Source organism: Choloepus didactylus, chromosome 18, assembly GCF_015220235.1.
Source record: "Choloepus didactylus isolate mChoDid1 chromosome 18, mChoDid1.pri, whole genome shotgun sequence".
NCBI classification, from domain to species: domain Eukaryota; kingdom Metazoa; phylum Chordata; class Mammalia; order Pilosa; family Megalonychidae; genus Choloepus; species Choloepus didactylus.
Window position 1 is genome coordinate 11608988 of NC_051324.1, and position 25330 is coordinate 11634317.

The 25330-nt window shown below is 55.7% G+C and overlaps 2 protein-coding genes and 2 pseudogenes across 2 annotated transcripts; all 4 read left to right on the plus strand.

Moving 5' to 3' along the window:
* The first annotated feature begins 91 nt into the window (after nt 1–91).
* LOC119514611 lies at nt 92–3056 on the plus strand (annotated as a pseudogene).
* A 2076-nt stretch (nt 3057–5132) lies between these two features.
* On the plus strand, nt 5133–7501 carry LOC119514612 (neuroligin-2-like). Its single transcript, XM_037810440.1, has 5 exons — nt 5133–5251; nt 5579–5764; nt 5883–6075; nt 6203–6308; nt 6418–7501. The coding sequence occupies exons 1-5, from the start codon at nt 5158–5160 to the stop codon at nt 6985–6987; spliced, it is 1149 nt and encodes a 382-aa protein (XP_037666368.1). The 5' UTR covers nt 5133–5157; the 3' UTR covers nt 6988–7501.
* Nucleotides 7502–11120: 3619 nt separating this feature from the next.
* Nucleotides 11121–12189, plus strand: LOC119514613 (annotated as a pseudogene).
* A 1942-nt stretch (nt 12190–14131) lies between these two features.
* LOC119513187 (uncharacterized protein SPEM2-like) lies at nt 14132–15836 on the plus strand. The gene is made up of 3 exons (XM_037808169.1): nt 14132–14269; nt 14419–14476; nt 14578–15836. The coding sequence occupies exons 1-3, from the start codon at nt 14132–14134 to the stop codon at nt 15834–15836; spliced, it is 1455 nt and encodes a 484-aa protein (XP_037664097.1).
* The last annotated feature ends 9494 nt before the right edge of the window (nt 15837–25330 follow it).

A 25330-nucleotide genomic window follows, 5' to 3' on the forward strand; every position in this document is an offset into this window, starting at 1 on the left:
AAGACTGGAAGGAGGCAGGAGAATAAGCCAAGCAGGTATCTGGGGGAAGAATGTTCCAGGCAAAGGTCCTGATGTTGAGAGTGTGCCTGGCATGCTCAAGGGACAGTAAGGAGGCTGAGGTGACTGGGTGAAGTAAGCAAGGGGGGAAAAGTAGGAGAAGAAGTCAGAGAGGTAACGGGAAGGCCTCACAGGCCTTAGTGAGGGCTTTGACTTTTATGTGGAAGGAAGTGAGGAGCCACTGGAGGGTTTTGAGAAAAGGAGCTGTCTGATCTGACTGACGTTTTAACAAGCTCCGTCTGGCTGCTCTGCTGAGAACAGTCGGCAGGGGGCAGAGGGTGAGGCCAGGAGGCCAGCTGGGAGCCCTTCGTCATCATTCTCCAAGAGGTGATGGTGGTTCAGATCTGGGTGGCAGTGGTAGAGGTGATAAGTCGTCAGTTTCAGGATATATTTTGAAGGGAGAGCCAGCAGGGTTTGCTGTGGATTGGTTATGGGATGAGAGAGAGAGGCGAGGATGACTCCAAGGATTTTGGCCTGAGCCCCAGGAGAGACAGGGTTGTCATTATGAGACGGAGAAGACTATGGAATGAAGGAGTAGCATTGGTGGTAGGGGAATTAGGTTATGGACATGTTAACTTTGCGATATCTCTTTGCTGTCCAAGTGGAAATGTTAAGGATGCAGGTGGATATGTTCCCGGAGATCAGGGCCGAGGTTCACACTGAATGCAGATGACCTTTCCAGAAGCCTGTCCTTGAGGGGGCTGGAAACACGATGTATAGAGACGGCCTTCTGGCAGGGCCTAATCCCTCCTCTTTCCCCTTTGCCCCCCAAAGGGGAGAAGATGGGACTCTCCATCTTTGCCCTGCTGACCCTTACTGTGTTCCTGCTGCTGCTAGCGGACAAAGTGCCCAACACCTCCCTGTCAGTCCCTATCATCATCAAGTACCTCATGTTCACCATGATCCTCGTCACCTTCTCAGTCATCCTCAGCGTCGTAGTCCTCAACCTGCACCACCGCTCACCCCATACTCACCAGATGCTCCTTTGGGTGTGACAGGTAAGAGAGATCTCCACCCCCAATCTGTGTTGAAACTCCCAATCTTAGTACTAGGCTTTTTGCCCAGGTATGGATCCTCGTGCCCACCAACCCCAGCTCCAACCTTCCCTTTCATGGACCATAAGGAGAACTGCAACTACCTGGTAGAGTTGTTGAAGTGCTAAGGCCCGTTGGGTTTGAAACCTCACACAATGAATTTTTCTCTCCCATCACTGTCTTTCCATGGTTCCCACACTGTCTTCCTTAATACTGCCTGTCCTGGGTCCAAGGGCAACGTTCTCCGGGTTGGGTATTATCAAGTTGGGAGTCCCCGGTACCTTCTTTTCAGCCCGGATGCCCCCTGAAGAGCTCTGAAGGCTGTGTGGTTGCATTTCCTTGTCTGCGTACGTCTGTGGGACCGTGTGCACTAATGCAGAGGAATGTGTGTGTGGAGTGGGGGGGTTGACTGCTTCCCTCCTGCTCTGAAAGCATAAGGGCCCCCCCAACACGCCTCTTCTACTCCATCTGCAGATCTTCATCCACAAGCTCCCTCGGTACCTGGGTCTGAAGAGGCCGAAGCCTGAGAGAGACCAGATGCCCAAGCCTCGTCCTCTAGCTGTCAGAGATTCCTCAGGAAGTGGCTGGGGTCGGGGAACAGATGAATATTTCATCCGGAAGCCTCCAAGTGATTTTCTCTTCCCCAAACCCAACAGGTAGGACCTACTTCCCCAACACCCACATAGAAGGGAGAGGGAGAACTACAACTCCCAAAAGACCGTGCGGAGGCAGGCGGCCCTGGCTCCCGGAAGATGCTGTGATTGAACGTCATGGGAGCTGTAGTATCCCTCCAGCTGTGCACTTTGCGAGCAGGTGGGACCGCAAGCCTAGAGGGGTGGGAGCAGTTGCTGGAGGCTGCAGACGCTTGTTGAGGTCGCCCCTGGTTTTGAGACCCGGCAAGTTACCGGAGGCGGGGTGGGGGCGGAGCTAGAGCTCCGGCGTGGGGGCGTGTCCTTGCGCCGGGGGCGTGGCCAAACAGTCACACCTCCCCCAGGTTCCAGCCTGACCTGTCTGCCTCGGACCTGCGGCGATTTATGGACGGTCCAAACCGGGCAGTGGGTCTGCCTCCCGAGCTGCGGGAGGTCGTCTCCTCCATCAGCTACATCGCTCGACAGCTGCAGGAGCAGGAGGACCACGACGCGGTAAGTCCAGTGACGGTGGGGCCGGGCAGGGACCCTGTGACTCTGGCTCCTCCCTGAAACTCAGGCTCCGCCCCCAGCCCTGGGTTTAGTTTCTGACTGGCAGCTTGCCTCCTTTGGTCCCGCCCCCTGATTTCCCACTGGTCCTTCACGCCCTCCATCGCCCCGCGTCCGGGCCGTGGGGGTGGGCCTCCCTGGGGGTCGGGCCCGGAGCTCAGGAGCAGTGTCCTCGGCCGACCCCCAGCTGAAGGAAGACTGGCAGTTTGTGGCCATGGTAGCGGACCGCCTCTTCCTATGGACCTTCATCATCTTCACGAGCGTCGGGACCCTCGTCATCTTCCTGGACGCCACGTACCACTTGCCCCCTGCGGACCCCTTTCCTTGAGGACGGCAGGGCGGAGACGCAGGTCCCCCGCCAGTTGAGCTGAAAATCCTCCGGTACTCTCAGCCCCCGTTTCTTCCCTGCCTCTTAACTCCTTCACCAGAAATCCAGCCCTCTCCCGTCTGGTTCCTGGGGAGGGAGCTGAGTGGGACTGAGGGCTGGGCTTCGGTGTGGCGAAAGCGGGGCCGTGGGCCCACCGGAAATGCCCCATCAGCTTATTTACTTTTTGGGTTCTTGAAGATGCTCCTTTGAAGATCAACATCTAGGCCCCCAATGGGCGGGAACCAAGAACAAGAATTAGACAGAGTCCTATGAATGCAGGAACCGTGTCTTGCTCACCAGTGTCCCCAGCACCTGGCTTAAGTCCTGACCAGTAGAAGGTAGCAGGTGCTTAACAATTGAATGACTAGGAAAAAAAATTGGAAGAAATACACCAATTGATAGTGCTTATCTTTGCATATTGGGACTAGTGTTCATTTTTTTCTTTCCTTTTGCTTTCTGTAATTTGTTTTGAAATGAATATCTTTCAAGATGAAAAAAAAATTAAAAGTTCTTTCTAAAAGCATGTTTATAATGTGTTTGTAATGAGAAAGTGTTTTAAAGACTTCCATTCATGTTCCAGCTCTGGTGCGCAGACCTTGGACAAGCCATATAGACTGCCCCGTGCCTCAGTTTCCTCATCTGTACAATGAAGTTAATAATAGTAGCTGCTCCTTAGGGTTGTCTGAGGATCATCGGAGAAGGTAACAAAAGCACTATATAGTACATATCAGAGGTCACAGACTGGTGTTTGGCCCATGTTGTAGGCTGTAGGCCTGTGCAGTTTTTAATTGGCAAACTTTTGAAATTGGAATATTTCATGGACAATTTTGCATTTCTGGTTTCTCTTGAAAAAACTTTAAAAAGCATAGTAACACCGGGTCTGGGTCCCCTCTTGGCACCAACCTGCCAGAGCTGATTAGTGGCTCCCCACTCTGGGCAGTGCATTTGCCCCGGAATTCCCTAAAGCCTCTACCCGCCTGACCAGCTTCATTCATTCTCCCTGTCCAGCCTCCATAACAATAGAAAAGATTCAGGGAAGGGGAGGCCACAAGGGCGGAAGTCCATGGGAAGGCTAGGAATGGAGAGAGGCCTCCGCCTGCCCTGTGGCCATCACACATTTTGGGCCTCTGTTTCCTTTTACCCTGGATAGGACCTTGGAGGGATGGAGATTCTCACCTGAAAGTGCTGGGAGGACACTTGAGGTTCAGAAACCAAGAGAAGAAGCAGGATTTGGGGGCACAGAGAGGGTGCTGCCCCCACTCCCCAACTCGCCCCAGGAAGTCCAGCCAAAGAAGTCAGAGGGAGGGAGGTGGTAAAGAAGGTCATGCAAGACAGGAGGTAGGAAGCTTGACTGTAGGCGTTGAGGGGGAGTGTATTAGTGACCTGCTGGCTGATCTTCTGGCAGGAGGGAAGTTTCCAAAAGGATTAGAGAAGTGGGCAGGGATGCTGGGGCATGAGCTGTGGAGGCCCAGCTTGGCTCTTGTTTGCTGAGTCCCCAGGCTAGTCAGAGATCGCGGGTGTCAAAGAAGAGCAGGGCCTGTGGGCCAGGGGTCACCCCAGCCCCGGCCCTGGGGCTGCAGGGGAAGGTGTCGTAGCCGTGGAGACCCCGGCAAGCCCTCTCAGACTCCTACCTTCTTCTGGAATTAGCACCCCCTCAGTCGGGTCTGGAGCACCTCAAGTACCTTCTGCATATGGCAGTGACTATGGGGTTCTTCAGGGATATGGCAGGAGAGGGGCCAAGGGCAGAACCTAGGGCTCAGGCCAGTTTGTGGGGGTCCCAGGCTAGAGAGCTGCACCTGGCTTCATTAGGCAGGCTCTTTCCCGCCCGTGCCTCCTCATGCCACATTAATTAGGCTGGGGTTTGCCATGGTAACTGGGAGATGACCTAGAAAGGAATTAGGGCAGGGAGGAGACCCAGCCCCCAGGGACCCTAGAGCCTGGCATCCCCTGGCCGAGGGCAGAGTCTGGGGCTGAGGCCCAAGGCCTGAGTCCCGAGTCCCGAGGACAGCCCGGAACCTCCCAGCATCTCTGGCTCGAGTTCCAGCCATGGGCGCTTGCTCTTCCTTGGAATAGGAGGGACATTTGCTGCATGCGTGTGTGGGGAGGGGGTTCCCTGGATCCGGCAGATGCCCTGAGGGCCACCCCCACCTACCCCCACCTACCCCCACCCCTCCCCCCCACCTCTGTTGGGCTTCTCGGAAAGCTCTGCCTGGCATTTGGAGAAGTGCTCAGGGCTGGCTGGTGGGGGTGGCGAGGGGTCCCCGCCGGGGCTAGAGGGGTGGGAGGGTGGGGGATCCGGTCTTGCCCCCCAGGGATGGGAGTGACATGTCCCCTGAGCTCCCGGCCGGTCCTCAGCAGTCCTGGGAGCTGGGCGGTGCTGCTTCCCGACCGACTGTGTCCCTGTCCCCTCGCAGATATCCAGGACTCCGGCAAGAAGTCCGTGATGCTGTTTCTGCACGGCGGTTAAGGTTAGGGTTAGGGTTAGGGTTAGGGTTAGGGTTACATGGAAGGCACCGGGAACATGTTCGACGGCTCCGTCCTGGCCGCCTACGGCAACGTCATCGTGGCCACCCTCAATTACCGGCTGGGCGTGCTGGGTGAGGGGGGCGGTCAGCTCCGGGGGGCGGGGCGGGACCCGGGGCGGGGCCTGGGGGTGGGTCGGGGGCGGGGCGTGACCCGGGGCGGGGCCTGGGGAGCTGGGTCGGGGGCGGGGCGTGACCCGGGGCGGGGCCTGGGGAGCTGGGTCGGGGGCGGGGCGTGACCCGGGGCGGGGCCTGGGGAGCCGGGTCCGGGGGGCGGGGGTGTGACCGGGGGCGGGGCTCTGTCAAACTCCGCAGAACCGCCTGGGGGCTGTGAGCTGCCAGGAGAGGGGGCAGGGGCGCCGTGACACCCCCAGAGTCCCCCCTTTCTTCCTCTACTCCCAGGTTTCCTCAGCACTGGCGACCAGGCTGCAAAAGGCAACTATGGGCTCCTGGACCAGATCCAGGCCCTGCGCTGGCTCAGTGAAAACATCGCCCACTTCGGGGGTGACCCCGAACGCATCACCATCTTTGGGTCCGGGGCGGGGGCCTCCTGTGTCAACCTTCTGATCCTCTCCCACCATTCGGAAGGTACTGGCAACCTCCCCGGCCTGCCTCGGCCTTGCCCCTCCCTGTGCCCCTGGCCTGCCGGGTCCCCCTCCTTCTGCCGGAGCTCAGGGCCCCGCCTGAGCCCTGCCTGTCCCTCCAGGGCTGTTCCAGAAGGCCATCGCCCAGAGCGGCACCGCCATTTCCAGCTGGTCTGTCAACTACCAGCCACTCAAGTACACGCGGCTGCTGGCGGCCAAGGTGGGCTGTGACCGCGAGGACAGCGCCGAGGCTGTGGAGTGTCTGCGCCGGAAGCCCTCCCGCGAGCTGGTGGACCAGGACGTGCAGCCCGCCCGGTACGGGGGTGGGAGCGGGCCGGGGCCAGGCCATCCCTCTCCTTGCAGGTTCCAAGGAGGGTGAGGTGACAGGTGCCTGGAGAGGTGGCCTTCGGGCCCTCCGGTGACCCGCCTTCTTGTCTCGGAGGCCGTTCCTAAGTGGAGGCGCCTGGCCAGGGAGGGGTGCGCAGGGTGCAGTGAAGGGCTTCAGGGAAGAACTCCCGGGCAGCCCGAGTGTCCCGAAGGACTCAGGGGTCTTTCAGTGGGGAGGAGGGTCTTCCAGCGTGTGATTGGGCTCAGCAGGGTCTGGGCTGGAGAGGAGGCCGGAGAGCGGGTGACGAGACCCTGACCCCTTCTCCCCAGCTACCACATCGCCTTCGGGCCCGAGCCCGAGCCGACCCGCGGGCCTATGACCGCTTCCCCGGGGACTCCCGGGACTACTCCACGGAGCTGAGCGTCACCGTGGCTGTGGGCGCCTCCCTCCTCTTCCTCAACATCCTGGCCTTCGCCGCCCTCTACTACAAGCGGGACCGGCGGCAGGAGCTGCGGTGCAGGCGGCTCAGCCCGCCGGGGGGCTCGGGCTCCGGCGTGCCCGGGGGCGGCCCCCTGCTCCCCGCCACCGGCCGCGAGCTGCCACCCGAGGAGGAGCTGGTGTCCCTGCAGCTCAAGCGGGGCGGCGGCGTCGGGACGGACCCTGCCGAGGCCCTGCGCCCCGCCTGCCCGCCCGACTACACCCTGGCCCTGCGCCGGGCGCCGGACGACGTGCCTCTCCTGGCCCCCGGGGCCCTGACCCTGCTGCCCAGCGGCCTGGGGCCCCCGCCGCCCCCTCCACCCCCCTCCCTCCACCCCTTCGGGCCCTTCCCCCCGCCGCCCCCCACCGCGGCCAGCCACAACAACACGCTACCGCACCCCCACTCCACCACGCGGGTATAGGGGGCGGCTTGGGGAGGCCCCCCTCCCCGGCCCTCCAGGCCACCCCGAAGGCAGGGAGGAGGACCTGGCGACAGGCTCTTCCCGCTGGAGCCGTCAAGCGTCGAGGAGCCTTAGGTGGCCGTGGGTCTCCTCAGTGGGATCCGAGTTTCTCCCACGCAGAGAGGCACCTGGGCCTTTGGACAACTGGGGGTGTTTTTTGGCCCCTCCATCAGGGCGCCAGTCTTCGGTGGGTGGAAACGGGGAATTATTTTCCCACGTGGAGGTGCGCGTTCTCACCAGGGGGTGTTTTCCCATGTGCAAGGTAAGGTTTTTTTTTTGCCACCCTGGACACATGTTGGCCCCCTCAAAAAATTTCTGCAGGGGTGTGTACCCCATAATCCTGTTCCCTCATGTCTTCTCCCACCTCATCCGCTGCGGGACACTGTTATCGAGTTCCGACTTGGCGGGCCTGGGCCAGGGGAACTGATCAGCCCCTAGGAAAGGTAGTGGGGCACGGGTGGTAGCGCCCTCCACGGCCCCCCGGGCCTAAGAAAGTGGAGCCGAATGCAGGCCCCATTTCCTCACCCCAAAGTACAACCGTTGGGGAGGGCTTGCCGGAGAAACCCACCCCCCCCCCACCCCCCCCACCCCCGTGCCTTACCCGCACCCTCCACCCTCTTCGTTACCGGAGCAACTCCCGCCCCTTTTTAATCAACCTCCGCGCCCTCTCAGAACCAATCCAAGCCTTTAACCCCTACAGCTACCCTGCCCTCTAAACCGCCCGATATAAGCTTGTACTCTCCCCTAATAAACTCTCTTGGCTTCTTCACCCTCAAAGAAACGTGTCCCGCCTGTTCCTTCTCGCCGCCCTCCACACCTTGCACGCCACCGCCGGGGACCGGGCCCAGTCCCCCGCCTTGCCCTCGCCTCCGGGAAAGAGCCCCCGCCGCCGGTACCCTCCGAGCAATCCCGAGAGCCTAGGATTTAGCAACCGGCCGCCACCCCCGCCCCAGACGAGTCAACTGCGACCGCAATCCGCCACTCCCGACCCCATGGAGACCCTGGAAGCAGTGTGTTCACAGACAGTGACCCTTGGCCACCAGACAACACAGCAAGGACCCCAGAGCCACCCCCCCCCCAGCAAAGCATGTTTACACCCCACGGCACAGGTCAGGCCAAGCACATTCCCCAGGTAGGTGCCCACCTTCCACAGATGGCAGACACAGGTTTCCTGCAGGGGGGAGGGTGCAGATCCATGCACCCCTATGCTGCCCGGGAACTTGTTTTCCCATGGGTCCAGGACATGCTTCTCTGAGTGGACACATGTTCTTGCATGTGGATGCGTGTTTTCCCATGCAGACAGCCCCTTTCCTCCCAGTGCACCTCTCTACCCCCACCCCGGCCCAGCACTTGGTTCTCCCTACTCAGGTGGGAACAGACTGAAAACAGAAACTGAGGGGGATGGACAGATGCGGGGGAGGGGATGACAGGTCCCCCCCCCCAAACTGGGGCACAGGATGGGGGCTGGGGAACCCCATAATTCAGCCACAGACTCCAATGCCCAGCCCCTCTCCCCAGAGCAATTCCCTGATGGTCCATGTCCCCCCACCCCAATCCTTTGCAGCTCTGTATACATTTTAAAATTTGGCAAGAGATGAAGAGAATTTCTTAAATATAAAAGTTTAACTGTTGGTCTTGCCTGCTGTGATATTCGGTTGTGAGCAGAGGAAAGGGGAGCCTCGGCAGAAACAAGTCTTGGGGGAAATGACACTGTGGAATGAGGGAGGAGAGGGGTCCAAGCCCCCAGTCCTTTTCAGTGAACTGCTCTGAGGTCTGCAAGAAGGAGGAGTGGGTGCCAGGGTGAGGTTGCTATGGTAATGGGCTTACTTGGTTTATTAGTTAGGGTTCTCTAGGGAAACAGAACCAACAGGAGATACCAGTAAATATGAGATTTTATAGAAGTGTCTCATGCAACCATAGGGATGCACGAGTCCAATTTTCATAGGTCAGGATGCACGAGTCAAAATTCTGCAGGGCAGGCAGCGAACTAGCAACTCTGATGAAGGTGTTCGAAGAACTCCTCAGGAAACGCTTCGCTGCCTAGCCAAAGAAGACGTGAAGATCCTCTTTCTCTCCCTTAAAAATCTTCAACTGATTGGATTAAATCCAGCTGATTGAATTCTCATTGCAGAAGACACATCCTTTGTTGATATAATCAGTTATGGGTTATATCTGTGACTGATGATTTAGTAAACCAGCCTTCTGGTTTACTAACCAGCCACAAATGTCCTTGTAGTAATAGGCCAGTGCTTGCTTGGCCAGACACCTGGACACCATCACCTAGCCAAGTTGACACATGACCCTAACTAACCATCACTGTCCACCCCTTGTCAACTTGGCAGTTACACACATCACCTTAAACCATACTTTATCTCTCAGTAGAGAACAAAAACAGACTTATATCTCGCCTAACAATACTCATGCATGCAACTGGAAATGCACTAAATCTCTCCAGAATAGGGTGCAACTCCTTGGGTGACATTGACTCTTAAACTTGATTTCCTTTAACTTAAATACTGTGAAATGAACAATATAGCTTATGTCATATGATAAGAGGATAAGATAGAGAAGAAAACAGATTTCTGCTTTACAGACAAATACAAACATACTCATAACAAAACAAGGAGGAAATAATCATGCCATCGTAGTCCTCATTTCTGTAATTTGTCATTCAGTAAATGGGCTGGAGTACCACACCCAAATGAGGAATATGTTGTCTCCAAAATCCAAAGAGGCCAACTAGGTGTTGTACCTCTTTTTTGGTCATAGGAAGGGCCAGATGCAACAGCTTATCCTTCACCTTAGAAGGGATATCTCAACATGCCCCATAACACTGGACACCTAGAAATTTTACTGAGGTGGAAGGCCCCTGTATTTTTGTTGGATTTATCTCCCATTCTCTGCCACACAAATACCTTACCAACAAATCTAGAGTAGTTTTTACTTCTTGCTCGCTAGGTCCAATCAACGTGATCTCATCGATATAATTGACCAGTATGATATCTTCTGGGAGGGAGAAATGATCAAGATCTCTGTGGACAATATTATGACATAGGGCTGGAGAGTTGATATACCCCTGAGGTATACAGTGAATGTAAACTGCTGGCCTTGCAAGCTGAATGCAAACTGTTGCTGGTGGTCCTTACTAACAGCTATTGAGAAAAAAGCATTTGCCAGCTTAATAGATACATACCAGGTACCAGAGGATGTGTTGATTTGCTCAAGCAATGATACCACATCTGGAACAACAGCTGCAATTGGAGTCACCACCTGGTTAAGCATATGAAAATCCACTGTCCTCCAAGACCCATCTGTTTTCTGCACAGACCAAATAGGAGAGTTGAATGGGGATGTGGTGGAAATCACTACCCCTGCATCCTTCATGTCCTTAAGAGTGGCATTAATCTCTGCAATCCCTCCAGGAATCCAGTATGGCTTCTGGTTTACTATTTTGCTAGGCAGGGACAGTTCTAGTGGCTTCCACTTGACTTTTCCTTCCATAATAGCCCTAACTCCATGAGACAGTGTCATGTGTTCCCCACCCCAATCCTTTGTGGCTCTGTACACATTTTAAAATCTGGCAAAAGATGAAGAGAATATTGTAAATATAAAAGTTTAACTGTTCGTCGTTCCTGCTGTGGGTTTTGAGGGGGCCTCAGAAGAAACAAGTCTTGGGGGAAATGACTCTGTGGGATGAGGGAGGAGAGGGGTCCAAGCCCCCGGTCCTTTTCAGTGAATGGCCCTGAGGTCTGAGAGAAGGAGGCGTGGGTGCCAGGGTGTGGTTGCCATGGTAATGGGCTTTCTCGGGAAGTTAAGATCAGGCCCTGAGTCTGTGCAGAGGCCACAGCCTGAGGGCCTATGGGCTGGTCTGGGGGTCTGGCTAAAGGAGAGGCACCAACGTGAGAAGAGTTTGGCCTGGGCCCAGCCCAGAGGTTCCTCCACAGCCTCAGGCACATTGTGAGGGAGCACCCAGGACCATTGTGATCCACTTAACCCACCCCCCAGGAGACTCTGGGAGAGGCAGGTGGGCTGGCAGACTGGGGGGCACAGTGGGCTGGGGGCCTAGGGGCCCAGGTGGCCCTAGGGAGCCCCCCATGGCCATAGCTGAGCAGCCACAGCCCAGGTGGGCCTCATATCACAGCCCCAACACCAACACCTGCCAGGACTGGGCAACTCCATCCTGGTGCTGCTGGGCCTCGTCATCTGTATCAATATCGGCATCAACACGGTGACCCTGGTCAGGGCAGGGCCGGGCGGGAGGGCCCCGTGGGGCAGCTGGGGGCAGGCCCGAGGGCCACGGCCTGCCTGGGCTCACCGTGTCCTCCCCCACCTAGCTCTGGCGCCGACTCCGTTTCCTCTTACGCCGGGCATTCCGTATTATTTGTGAGAAAGGTAAGTGGCGATATGCACTGGGGTGAAGGAAAAAGGGCCTTCTAAGCCCCAGTGCTAAGGGCCCCTTCCCCTTCTGCCCTCACAGCCACGGGAGCTGCACAGCTTCCCTCCCTGGGCCACCTCTCCACTCACTCCTCACTTCTCCCCCATCCACAGAAGCCCTCAAGTCCTCTTCACCCAGGAAGCGGCGCATTGCACAGCCCGTGAGGAAGCAGAGCTCCCAGGACGTCCACCTTCGATGCACCATGGACCCTGTGACAATGACCGTGACCCCCCCACCCACTTGCCGACACCATCATCGAGGCTCCCCCACCTGCTGTGCCCACCACCCCACAGCCTGGGCCCCTGACACCGACGACGAGAAGCCCCCAGGCCAGCACCCAGCCATCTGCTCCCACGACTGGGATTGCCCCGAGGGCTGGGAAGCCTTCAAATCCCCCCAGGGGATGTGGGCTCCCTGGGCCCAGGACAGCCTGGAACCAGCTGCCCAGACCATCCGCTTCCAGGAGACCATAGAGGGAAGGCCCCTCAAAAGCGAGGTCCAGTCTGAGCTGGGCCTCCAGGCTTACGTGTACCCTGTGAACCCCCCACCTCTGCTCCTCTGCCCGCGTGGTGTACGATGCCCGCGACGTGAGGCGGCGGCTCCGGGAGCTGACCCGGGAGGTGGAGGCCCTGTCCCACTGTTACCCTCTGGCCTCCGGTTCTAGCACTTGTGAGGGGACGGGCCAGGACTGGGTGTACCATTCGCTGGCAGGGAAAAGACTAGAATAAAAAGGAGAGAGGAGGTGGTTCGTGGTGGTTTTTGGGGGTCCAGGGCCCACGCAGCTCTCAGAAGCCCTGGTTGCTAATGAAATGATCTCCCTAGCAACAGGGCCTAGGGAGCCCCGAGGACCCTCATCAGCCTCTCGCCCTCCCCAGGCCCTGCCCTCGGCCTTTTCCCAGTCCCCCCTCCCCACCCCTGGCTCCTGGGTCTCAGCCCGTCCTGCGCAGGAGGGGAGGCCCCAAGTCTCCTGGCCTTAAGATGTCAGAGGTCTGGGCCCAGCCAGAGTCCAGGATGAGGCTGTAGCCACAGGCGAGACATGGAGGGTCACCCTCTCTGAAGCCCCGGTTCTGTGGGGAGGGTTGGCTGCGAGTGACGGTGTCTAGGCCTTCAGAGTTCCCCGTCTGAACCTCAAGCTCCTGTACCCCCAAGCAGGCTTGGAGCAGAGGATGAAATACGGGGGATTCTCACAGGGCTGCCTCACATATCGTCACAACCCTCTGTGACCTTGCAGGTCTGGTTAGCTCTCCCCTTGCACAGATGAGGAGACTGAGGTTCAGAGAGGACAAGTGACTTGCTCATGGTCACATTGGCACCAAGGGTCAAGTTCACAGCCTCAGATGCTCCACCCCCTGCTTCTGCAGGTGGATTCCCAACTGAGGGATTCCCACCGAGTCCATCCGGCCCACCAGAATCTCCCAGCTGCCTCAGTTCTCCATGTGAACTTGCCAGAAAATTCCATCCCACTGGACAGCCAGGGAACCAAGGCCCTGCCCTTCCAGATGATTGGGATCACACATGTGTATGCGCGCGCGCGCGCGCGCACGCACGCACGCACACACACACACACACACACACACACACACACACACACACCCCTACTCGGGAACACAGAACCATGTGAGTGAGCCCAGGCTAAAGGAGCTGGGCCTCACCTTACCCACAAGGTGGGTTCCTGGAATGTGGGAAGGCACACATTTTGTTGATTAGATTCAATATTAGTTATCACTTTAAATTGATTCTGTTCAGTGGACACTTCCTGAGCACCCACTACAGGTTTGAAAGCTTGCTGGGAAATGCTCCCCGTCCTTTACTCTGATTCTCCGGAGTGGTTCACTGCATCGACAACTGTCTTACAGTTCCCGAGGCGCCTCTTTCATGAACCCTAGAGATGAACCTGGTGCAAATCAAAGAATCCTTTGTCCTATCTACGATTACATCTATTTTGTGCTTTGTGCATTTCATGTGGTTTCTGAAGGTGGCAGCTAACAGAATTTTACAATTTTGAGGGAGTGGCTTAGCGGGAGGTCAGTCAGCTGGGAAGGAGAGAAACCCCAGTTGGGAGTGGGCCAACCCCAGCCAGGCAGGTGTCAGTCCTGCTCTGAAGTTGAGGGGCTGGGGGCTCAGTGACCCTCAATGGCACCTAGGTCTGCAAGCCAGGCCGGCAGGGGGGCAGATGGGGTGGGGTGCTAGAGAGACTGATGGGAATGGGCAGGGCAGGAGAGGTTGGTGCAGTGACCCCAGGGGGCAGCCCCTCCATCCAGTCACCCTGGTCGCGGGCCCCAAGGTAGCCATATGTCTTCAAAGAACAAGGAGGTGGAGGAAATCCTTGGTGCACGATTCGAAGCCCGTGAAGACTGTCTCCTGACTGCAGCTACCAAATTTTCAGCTCAGGAATCAGGGTGGGGCTAAGCAAGCCCTCATGGAGACTGAGAGACTGAAACTGGGGGTACCTGGGGACTAGGCTCCCTCAAGTGGGTCTGAGGTTAGGGATGGCCAGCAGTGTGGACCAAAGAGCTGCTGCCTCTCCATTGTGACTGCCCCCAAGTTGCCTCATTGTGACCCAGCTCCCTCACCAGCTGGTAGCTGTCCCCAGGGCCTTTCATGAGTGTGGTGTGGGTCGGGGCCAGTGGGGGGGGGGCACGGCCCAGGTGGCCCTAGGACCCCCCCACCATGGAAGACCAGCTCTGGTGTGATAACCTGGGGTGCTGCAATCAATACCAAGAAAGCCCCCAGAATGCCGAGGACTTCCTGCTCCTTCTGCTAGGCCTCATCATTCTTGTCAACATTGGGATCAACATGGCAATTGTGGTCAGTGATGGCTGTGGTCAGTGTGGACAGTGAGGGGGTGGGGAACCGCGGCAGCCTGCACCCCAACTTGTGGGAGCGATCTTGTCTGGGAGGGGGTGGGGGCTGGAGGTGGAGAGCCTGAACTTCATCCCACCTCATCCCACCACTAGATGTGGCATTGGCTCCAGGATGCCTTAGACAAGATGATCTGTTGGATTTGTCAGAAAAGTAAGTATGGCAGCTAGAAACCTCATCCCTAGAAACCCAGGCTCGAGCTCCCAACTCTGACCTCTACCTTGCCCTCACTACGCGGCCTCCTGCTCCCCTAGATGAAAACCTGCAGACGCGACAAGCCTCCCTTAAGGATCAGAGCCAGGCCCCAGTCAGGAACGTCCACATCCACTGCACTCTGGACCCCGTAGAGGTGAACATGGCCCAGCCCACGTCCTACTCTTCTTCCTCCTGCCACCATTTGTGCAACTGCCACCGCCGTCGCCGCCGCTGCCACCGCCGCTGGGGCCACCGACAGGGACCACAGAAACCCAGACAGCTCCACCGTGGTCTACGTCGCAGTCGCAAGATGACACATCTGCGGCCCGTGCCCTGCTTTGACCAGGAGAACCCGGAGTCCTACCTGCAGGACGAGGATGCCCTGTCCCTCCCACACCCCAAGCCCCCGCGTCGGGGCTGGAGAGGGCTCTGTCCGAGGCTGGGCCTGCCCTCCAACCTGGGGCTGTGGGGCCGCCAGGGCGGGATCCTGGCCAGCCTGCCGCCGCCCTCTCTCTACCTGGCCCCCGAGCTCCGCCGCGTGCCCAAGCGCGTGGAGGCCAAGTCTGAGCTGAGGCTGCAGTCCTACAGGCCCCGCTGCTCCCAGTCCCGTGTCTGGGGCAATGTGGAGGTCGAGCAGTGGGCCTCGGCTCCACCACCGCCCTGCCGGCTGCCCCCCAACCCCTCCTGGGTCCCTGGGGTGCACAGCCCCTACCCCTTGCGGGGCCAGCTGCTGTGTGACTCCTGGGAGCCGCGACGGCACGGCCTGGAGAGCTCTGAGCCCCAGCCTGCCCTAGTGGCCCGGATCCCCCGGCCCGAGGCCCCCTATTTCCGGGAGCTCTACTCCCCACAGTCCCAGCGGCGGAACCTTCCTGGCCATGCTTACAGCCAGCCCACCTGCAGCCCCCACCCGTCCACAGGACACTTGAACTCTAGCGCCCGAGACCCCCATGAAGTCCGGCGCCATGCGGCTGACTGGGTTGAGACGCTGCCCGCTCGGCACCCTCTGAAGACCTCCACCTCCCTCACCATCTGGAGCGAGACCTCCCACCCACGGGCCCCAGCTCCTGGCTCGGCTCTGCCCCCCCACTCCTCCCAGCCCGTGCCCGGGGTCCAGGCTGCTGAGCCCACCCCGCCCCCAACCACCTTCGTGCCACTCAGCCGCACCCCAGGGGGCAACGCCAATTACCAGGTGTACGACAGCCTGGAGCTCAAGCGCCAGGTGCAGGAGAGCCGAGCGCGGTCCCACTCGCTGCCACCGCTTTCCACCTCAGCCTCGAGGCCCTCTCTGCACAGGAGCCGGGCTGGGAAACTTAACTGACCAGCAGTTTAATGTGGGGGGCTGGACAGGTCATAGAGGGGGAAAATAAAAAGAAACGGAGTCCAGGAAGTGCTGTTGTGGTCTGTGGCTTGGAAACACCAGCCCTTCTGCCAGCCCCGGCCCTTGCCCTTGCCCTTGGCCTCCAGAAGCTCTTGGTGGGATTTCACTTGGGCCCCTGCCATCAGGCCCCTCCTGGGCCTGCACCCTGAGCTGAGTAGATTTTGCAGGTGCAGACTCCAGAGCACCAAGCAAGGCACCCACCCTGTGTCTCTCAGCCCCACCCAAGACCCTGATGTCAGATTCCAGAACTGGGGCTTCTATATCTGGGCAGATGTGATACCATCAAAAAACAACAGTTCAAATTGTCAGGCCCATCTGATCCCGCATCAGACAGAGAAACAAGTGTCTTTTGGTGAAAAGGTGAGTTTATTGTAGATGCATCAACAAGGAAATGGAGGAAAACTTTCCAAGACCAGTTCAGAGTGAGAAGAGTTGTTTGGGCTTTTATAACCCAACACAGACAAAAAAACAGAAAAACAAAAAACGGACAGAATCCAGAAGAAAGCAAAAGCAAAAAAAAAAAAAAAACAACATGGAAGAGAGAACGCTGTTTGGTCGTATCTCCTGTTATCTTGACGTCGTCCCCTCATCCAGGCTTGTTTTTCAAGACGGTTCTCCTTATGACAGCATATGGCTACATCCCTTGTGTCCTACCCTAAGAAATGCTGGGAAAGTTGCTGGGAAAGTTCCTGGGAACAGAGAATAAGACCCCGGCAAGCCCTCTCAGACTCCTCCCCTCTTCTGGAATTAGCTACCCCTCAGTTGGGGCAGGCATGTCAGGATTGCCTAGGACCTGCAGTTCCAGGAGGATGTGAGTGGATCCATCAAACCAAGAAGGAAGGAAGTCTCAAGGCCTGGCAAGCTCCGTGGACCAGCCCCACGGTAACCTCACTGAGCCTGAGCCTCACATGTCTTTGGAAAAATCACCCCCTCTGGCCCCTACTCCCCACTGGGCATCTCAACCTCTCTCCCAGTGTCGGGGAAGGGGGTCAGAAGGGGAAGGAGCAGGAAGAGGGGCTGGGCAACAAGAATTCAAAGCCAACAAAAAAAAAAAAAAGAGAGAGAAGGAGGAAGGAAGGAAGGAAGGAAGGAAGGAAGGAAGGAAAGAAGGATGAAAACCAAAAACCAAGAAGCTCTTGGGGCAGATTCAAAAAGAAAAGAAATAAACAAAACCAAAAATAATCTGTTTTGGAGAAAAAGAAAAAATGAAAAAAAGTTCTTTGCATTGTTTTTCAAAATTTTGCGGTGAAACGTCAAGAGATTGGATCCTGTTTTCAAAAATTTCCAAATGCTTTAATTTACTTTAAATGTTCGCATTTTCTGCGTCTGACAGGCTTTTGGAAATTATAGCAGGTTTCTGATGTTTCAATTGTGCCACCAATTTGCCAACTTTTTTTCATTTTTTTCACTTTTTTTCATTTAATTTTATTGAGATAGATTCACATACCATGCTATCATACAAAGCATACATTCAGTTGTTCACAGTACTATTATACAGCTGTGCGTTCGTCACCAAAATTAATTTTTGAACATTTTCATTACCACACACACCAAAGTAATAAGAATAAAAATTAAAGTGAAAAAGAACAATTAAAGTAGAAAGAACACGGGGTGCCTTTTTTCCCCCCCATTTTTCTACTCATCCATCCATGCACTGGACAGAGGGGAGTGTGATCCACATGGCTTTCCCAATCACATTGTCACCCCTCATAAGCTACATTTTTATACAATTGTCTTCAAGATTCAAGGGTTCTTGGTTGTAGTTTGATAGTTTCAGGTATTTACTGCTAGCTATTCCAATTCATTAGAACCTAAAAAGGGTTGTCTATATCGTGCATAAGAGTGCCCACCAGAGTGACCTCTTGGCTCCTTTTGGAATCTCTCAGCCATTGAAACTTATTTCATTTCATTTCACACCCCCCTTTTGGTCAAGAAGATGTTCTCCATCCCATGATGCTGGGTCTAGATTCTTCCCTGGGAGTCATATTCCACGTTGCCAGGGAGATTTACACCCCTGGGTGTCAGATCCCACGTAGGGGAGAGAATTTGCCAACTTTTAAAGTTTTTTTTCAACTTTTGCTTTCTTTGCTCCAAATTAAAATTGTTTTTGAAAGGTTGTATTTCCCAAGTTTCAAAATATTCCAAATTTCTTTCAGACTCTGAAGGTTTTATCCAATTCTTTGTTTTGTTTTGTTTTCCTGGCATTCCAATTTCTTGTTTCACCTTATTTTCACCATATTTTTAGCTTTTTTTTTTTGCACATTTGGGTCCAACACTGTCCAAATTTTGTTTGAAGTTTTTGTAATTCTTTGTTCCAATTATTATACATTGTTCTTTTTCGTTTTGAGTTGGGAGAGCCACTGAGGGGTCTTATGGGCAGTGGGGGCATTTGGTTAGGGTCAGGGCCCTCTCTGCCTCACCCATCTCTGTCTCCCTACCTCAATGTCAGATCAACCTCCCCACAGCTGACCTCACCCCACCTTCTTGCCCCGTGCTCCCCGTTCTCTCAGCTGCCAGGACTCCAGGCAAGGGGAGGGGAAGGGAGGAGAGAGCTTTCCCGGGAGGGGCTGGGGAGAGAATGAGGTCAGCCTCCAGGGGAGCAGATGGAAGGGGCAGTAGGGGTGGGTTCGGGCACAAGAATTTGAAAGGAACCCTGTGAAGTGACTGCCCGGAGGGAACCTGCATAGAAAGACTGAGTCTCTGGAGCAAAGAACAATGACCAGCAAGCAAATGTGGGGTGCTGGACAGGTCATGTAGGGGGGGTGGGAAATAAGGGAAACAGAGTCCAGGAAGCACTGTCATGGTCTGTGGTTTCAAAATACCAGCCCTTCTGCTGGCCCAGGCCCTTGTCCTTGCCGTTGGTGTCGGGAAAGAAGAGGCCAATGTCCTCCTCTTGGTGGGCGTTTCCCTTGGGCTCCTGCCATCAGGCCCCTCCTGGGCCTGCACCCTGCGCTGAGTAGATTTTGCAGGTGCAGACTCCAAAGCACCGAGCAGGGCACCCACCCTGTGTCTCTCAGCCCCACCCAAGACTCTGAGGCCAGATCCCAGAACTGGGGCTCCTGTGTCTGGCCAGATCCTGGGCAGGGAGAAGTCAGGCTCTAGGTTCCAGCCAGGCCCACCCCAGGACTTCAAGGCCAATATCTTGCCAGACTCAGGAGTGATCAAGGGATGAAGGGGCTCAGTATTTTCAAGGAAAGCTGCCAGAAAGACTGAATGAGCGAGTGGGCACTGAGGGGGTGATGGAGGGAGGGGAGAGGGGAGGTGTGCTGGGCTCCAGGCCATGCCAGACTGAGGTCACCCAAGCCCAGTTACCAGGCAACTCCAGTCCCAGCCTCCTCTTCCTCCCTCTCCCTCTCTGTGACCCTGACTGCCTCCCCATTGTGACCCAGTCCCTCTGCCCCTCCTTTGCCTGGGCAAAACCAGGGACAGGGGCAGGGGCAAGGGCAGTCTGTTTCTGGGAAGCATGTGGGGGCCAGGGGCCCAGGTGATCCTGGAACCCCCAGTCATGGATGAGCAAGCCCACCACAGAGCACAGGAGTGCTGTGGCTCCAACCCCAGGAAATGCCAGAACTTAGAAGACTCAATCCTTCTGCTTCTGGGCAGCTTCATCCTGCTCAACTGGAGATCAATGTGGTGACTATGGTCAGTGTGGAGCCTGGGCTGAAGGGTGGGGGGAAGTCTGGGGTCTCCCAGGGGCTGAGGTGGGAGGGTTGCTGGGATGTGGCCAGACAAGGGTGGGAAATCAGGGCTCACCTTACTTCTGGACTCTCCTCTCCTCTGCTCCCCTCAGCTCTGGGTGCAGCTGAAGAGCTTCTTGGGTAACCATTTCAAATATTTTTTCCCCAAAGGTGAGTGACCCCAGGGATGGGCTCCAGGGGATGAGGGCCTGACCCCTTTCTTCTATCCCTGACCCTTTCCTCAGCCCCTCAGGGATCCAAGCCTTGTCCCATCCCACCTCTCCCTGCAGACACGCAGCACAGCTGTACGGGCAGCCATCCCCGGTGCACGCGCTGCTCCACGGACCCCAAGACCCAGAGCCCGAGAGCCTCTTCTCGCTTCCATCACTGCCCAAACTTCTGGCCCAGGCAATCTAACCACCAGGACTCCTGCATCCCAGACCGGAAGGCGGAGAAGGCTTCTAGGGGCAGCAGGATGCCACCTCTATGTGGGCACACCGGGGCTCCCACGGAAGCTCCATGGGGACCAAGGAAGGAGGAGATGATGGAGCTGGGAAGCCCCCTCAGGTGACAGCCTTAAAGGGACACACTTCCTTTTCTTCAGGCCAGAGACCCCTTCCCAGATCCAAGCCCCCAGGGACAATTTCAAGGCCCATGATCCAAAGACAAGCAAGTTGGACATGGTTCCACTGTCTTTGCCCCAAGAGAGCAAGACTAAGACCCCAGAATATGCCCCAGCCCAGTCCCTGGGCCAGGCCCCTGTGTGCTCTTTAGCTCAAGCCTGGAACCCCTCCCTGGCCCATGCTCCTCTAACCCACAGCAATGCCCACACTCCGGCGCCTGCCCCAATCATTGCTGCAACTCCCAACCCCAGGACTTCAAGGTCAATATCTTCCCAGACTCAGGAATGGTCAAGGGATGAAGGGGTTCAGTATTTTTAAGGCAAGCTGCCGAGTGCCTGAATGAGTGAGTGGGCAGCAAGGGGGTGATGGAGGGAGGGGAGAGGGGAAGTTTGCTGGGCTCCAGGCCTCATCTGACTGTTCAGAATGAGGTCACCCAGCCCCGACCCTCCTCTTCCTCCTCCTCCCTCATTGTGACCCTGACCATTCCCCCATTGTGACCCAGTCCCTCTGCCCCTCCCTCCCCTGGGCAAATGCAGAGGCAGGACCAGGGGCAGTGCTTGCCAACCAAACGATGGGCACAGTCTCTCTGGATATTCAAAAGTGCTAGTCAGTTTCTAGCAAGTGTGTGTGTGGGGGGTCAGGGGCCCAGATGGTCCTGGGAACCCTAGCTGTGGATGAGCAAGCCCACCACAGAGCCCAGGTGTGCTCTGTCACCATCCTAAGGAAACGTGAGGATGTAGGAGACACAATAATTCTACTCATGGGCAGCCTCATCCTGCTCAAGGTGGGGATCAATGTTGTGACTCTGATCAGGGTGGGGTCTGGGCTGAAGGGTGGGGGGAAGCCTGGGGTCTTGCAAGGGGCTGAGGTGGGAGGGTGGACAGGATGTGGCCAGACAAGGGCAGGACTTCAGAGCTCACCCTACTTCTGGACTCTCCTCTCCTCTGCTCCACTCAGCTCTGTAGGCAACTGAGGAGCAACTTGTGGATGCTTTTCCCAGCATTTTTTCCCCAAAGATGAGTGAGCCCAGAAATGGGCTCCAGGGGATAAGGGCCTGACCACTTTCTTCTATCCTTGTCCCTTTCCTCAGCTCCTCAGGGACCCAGGCCTTGTCCCATCCACCTCTCCCTGCAGACATGCAGCACAGCTGTTATAGGCAGCTATCCCGTGTGCCCGTGCTGCTCTGTGGACCCAAAGACCCAGAGCTCAAGAGCCTCTTAATCACTTCCATTGCTGCTCAAACTTCCGGCTCAGGCACTCTAACCACCAGGACACCTGGATCCCAGACACAAAGGATGAGAAGGCTTCTAGGTACTGCTAGATGCCACCTCCATGTGGGCACACCAGGGCTCCCACGGAAGCTCCATGGTGACCGAGGAAGGAGGAGATGATGGGAGCTGGGAAGTCCTCTAGGGTCACAGCCTTAAAGGGCCAAGCACCCTTTTTCTCCAGGCCAGAGACCCCTTCCCAGATCCAAGCCCAGCTGGAAAACTTCAGGCCATTGATCCAAGGATGAGCGATTTGGACATGGTTCCAGTGCCCAAGCCCCTGCCTCAACCACTGCCCCAGCACGGGTCATGACACTAACAACCACTCCAGTCACTGCCTCCACCCACACCTACATCCTAACCCCTATTCCATTACTCTGACTGCCTTCAGCCATGGCGTTTCCACTGGGCACGTGGAATATGAAGCCTGCAGAATAAAGCAGACTGTTCCCAGATGTGCAGCCCACTGAACTCTGGGTATTCCAGAAAGGACTCATGTACCTGTAGCAGATCCAAAAAGAGACAGGGCTCTGGTACATTTGAGCAAACATCAAAGCCACACATTGGGGATGGTACCAACTGCCTGACACATTCTAGACTGGGCTACCTGGGGTTGAGGAATCTGGAATGGAAGATCTCAGATGATGGCAAAGACAGTTCTCCCAGCCGAAGACCTTTGCTTATAGTTCTGAGAGGAGGGATGTGGATTCCCAGGCTCCAGTCTACTTCAAGTTCCTGTTCTACTCCCAGGAGCCTGCATCTGCTAAACCTTGCCTTCATTCTCCAACAAGGGCCCAGAGTTCACGATCTACCCTTCCTCTACCATGCACTCTTTCCCTGCCTCTTATTTCTCCCAGATCTTTGTCCTTTCTCAATCCAACAACCATCAGAAGTCCTCATCACAGTTAAACCCCCCAACTCTCTTCCAGCCTCCAAATCTCCAAAGCTTGACCCTCCCCACTTCTCCACCATTTCTACTCTTCTCATCTAATCCCAATTCTCTTAAATTCACAAGAGTCTAGGTCTTACACAAGACCTTGGTCTCCAAAGGATCCAATGCCCTTCAAAGGACTCTAGCATTAACATGAACCCAGGCATTAAGCAAAATCCAGGCCTCCACAAGAACCCAGGTCTTATCTAAGACTCAGCTGTCAACAAGAACCCGAGCCTTCAACAGAATCCAGGCCTCCAAAGGATTCTCAGCCATACCCAAGCATCTTATCTCTGCAAGAGCCAAAGCCCTTACCAAGATGCTGGCCTTCACAAGACTGCAGGCCTTACCCAAGATTCTGGCCCCAAAAGAGCACAGGCCCTGCTCAAGATGCTGGTATCCTAAGGAGCCAAGGTTTCACCCAACCGTCTGGCTTCCAGAAGAACATACCATTCACCAATCTAACTTTCAGAGGAGCGTGGGTTTTATGCAAGACTCTGGAGTCTGTAAGAATCTAGATATAACCCAAGAGACCACAGTCTACAAAAGCCAAGGCCTCCCCCAAGCAACTGGCCCCCATAAGAGCATAGGCTATGCTCACGATTCTGGAAGCTATAGGAGTACAGGTGTTGTCCAAGACCCAGTAGTCTTCAGAAGCCTGGACCTTACCCAACAGTCTGGCCTGCAGAAGAGTCTAGGCCTTTCCCAAAACTCTGGATTCAACAAGAGCCCAGGCCTAGCCCAAATCTCTGGGCTCTATAAGGGCTCAGGCCTTACCCAGGTCTCAGAAGACCATAAGAATTCAAGTGTTACTAAAAATTCTGGAGGATACAGGAACCCAGGCCTTACTCAAGCCCCTAAATTCAAAAGGAGATTTGGCCTTACCCAAGATGTTGGAGTTTCCAGGAACCCAGAACATACCCAAGACCCTAGTATCCAGAAGGGCCCAGAAATTATTCAAGAACCAGGTCCCTATAAAGGCCCAGCCCTTACTCTAGACTTGGGTCTCTCCAAGATTTCAGGCCTTAACCAGGAATCTGGCTTCCACAAGGACTCATGTCTTATCCAAGATCCTGGCCTCCACAAATGTCCAGGGCTTGTTCGAGGTACTGGCTCTGTCCAAGGCCCTCTTCAGACCCCAAAGTCAACACCATCCCTGATGACATCATTTGTATCCGAGGACCGTCCTCAGAGGAAGGATGGAGAACAGCACATACCTTGGACTTCTGTCCCACTCAGTCAGAATTCCTGCTCTTCCAAAGCCCCAGTGATGTGCAGTGACCTGCAAACCTTCTCAGAGGTTCCTGTACTAATTGAGCTACAGCCACCCTCCCGGAAGGCAGCCAGCCAAGACTGGGTGTACCACCCTGTATCTACAGTTCCTTCAGCCTGCCAGACCTATCATCAGATGTCTGTGCCTTCCCAAATCAAGTCACAGCTCCACTTTCCTGGACCAGGTGCCCGGGCTGGGCACGTGGTCTTTGACACCCGCCAGAGACAGTTAGGAGTGGGCAGGGACAAGTGTGAAGCTCTCTCCCCCAGGCGCTTTCGCCAAGAGACACCCAACAACTCACAGGAGAACAGCAAGGATTGGGGATATCAAGCTGCAATGAGAACTTGAGATAAAGGGGGGACAAAGGGACAGCTGGAATAAAGAGATAAGAAAGGAGAGAAGTATTCTGTGGTTGTTTGGGGATCTACCCAGCCCCACCCTTGACACTGTCCACTGACAGGGTCTGTTGAAAACTGGAACTATCCTAGCCCCTGCTTGGTCTTTATGGCTGCATAGCCAAACCCATTATCCTCAGGGCCCTAGAACAGCATTGTCCAATCCAGTAGCCACCGGCCAAATGGGGCTGTTAAAATTTAAATTGATTAAAGTAAAATAAAACTTAAAATTCTGTTACTGATTGCATTATCTACATTTCAAGTGCTTAGAAGCCCCACGTGGCTAGTGGCAGCTGTATTAGCAAGAATTCAGAACATTTCCATTGTCATGGAAAAAATTATTGGAGTCATGCTCTAGAGTTCAGAGGAATTTTCTTTCCCTTTCCAGCCACCTCCAGCAACTTCAAAGCTCCTAGAGATCCCAAATAATTCAGGTTCTCTTAGGATGGCTCAGAGGCCACCCCTTGAGGAGCAGGCGAGATGGAGGGATGCCTGTCACCCCAGGCCATGAGAAGGAACCCAGTCTTCACTCAGTTCTCTTGACCTGGCCTCTTGGGTCACAGCCAGATCAATGGAAACCTGCATCTCCAGTTCCGGGCTGAGTTTTGGGGCTCTCAGTACCCCAGGAGCCCCAGCTCTGGTTGCTGAAGGGGAAGAACATTCTTTGTCAGTGAGGCCTAGGAACCCCTGAGGCCTGGGTGCCCCGAATGGAGCTCTGGAGTCAAAGAGCCCCCTCCTCTTCAGGTCCCTAGTTTTTCTAGGTGTGTCCCTGCTTAACTCTCTTGCCCAGAGACTTAGGCCTGCCCTGCACTGGAGACTGTCCCTGGGCAGAGGGAATGTATGAAGTCCTGGCCTAGTGATGGACTGCTCTGGTCTGTGAGCTTGTCCCATCATCCTTATGCTTTCTACCCATTATCCTAGCTCCTGGTCCCACCCTGATTTCACCTGTGTCCTGGTCCCTGATAGCACAGATTATTGAAAGCAATTTCCTGCCCTTGATAATGTTCCAGTGCCCTGCCCCAACACACTGAGAGTTTCCTCTGGATTTGATCTTCAGTCTTGATGACCCTTCCACGTGTGCACATAAGCTGTGTGGCTCAAACGTGTTTTCTCTGCCACCTCATATGTGTGTGTCTTCTCTGGGCCACATGTCCTTCTTGAGTCACTTCCTGAATGTTCCTGCCTAACACTGCCACCACTGATCCCAAAGATGCCTGCCCACCTAGCTGGGGAGCCCCTTCCAACACCTCTGTGGCTCAGCTCTGTG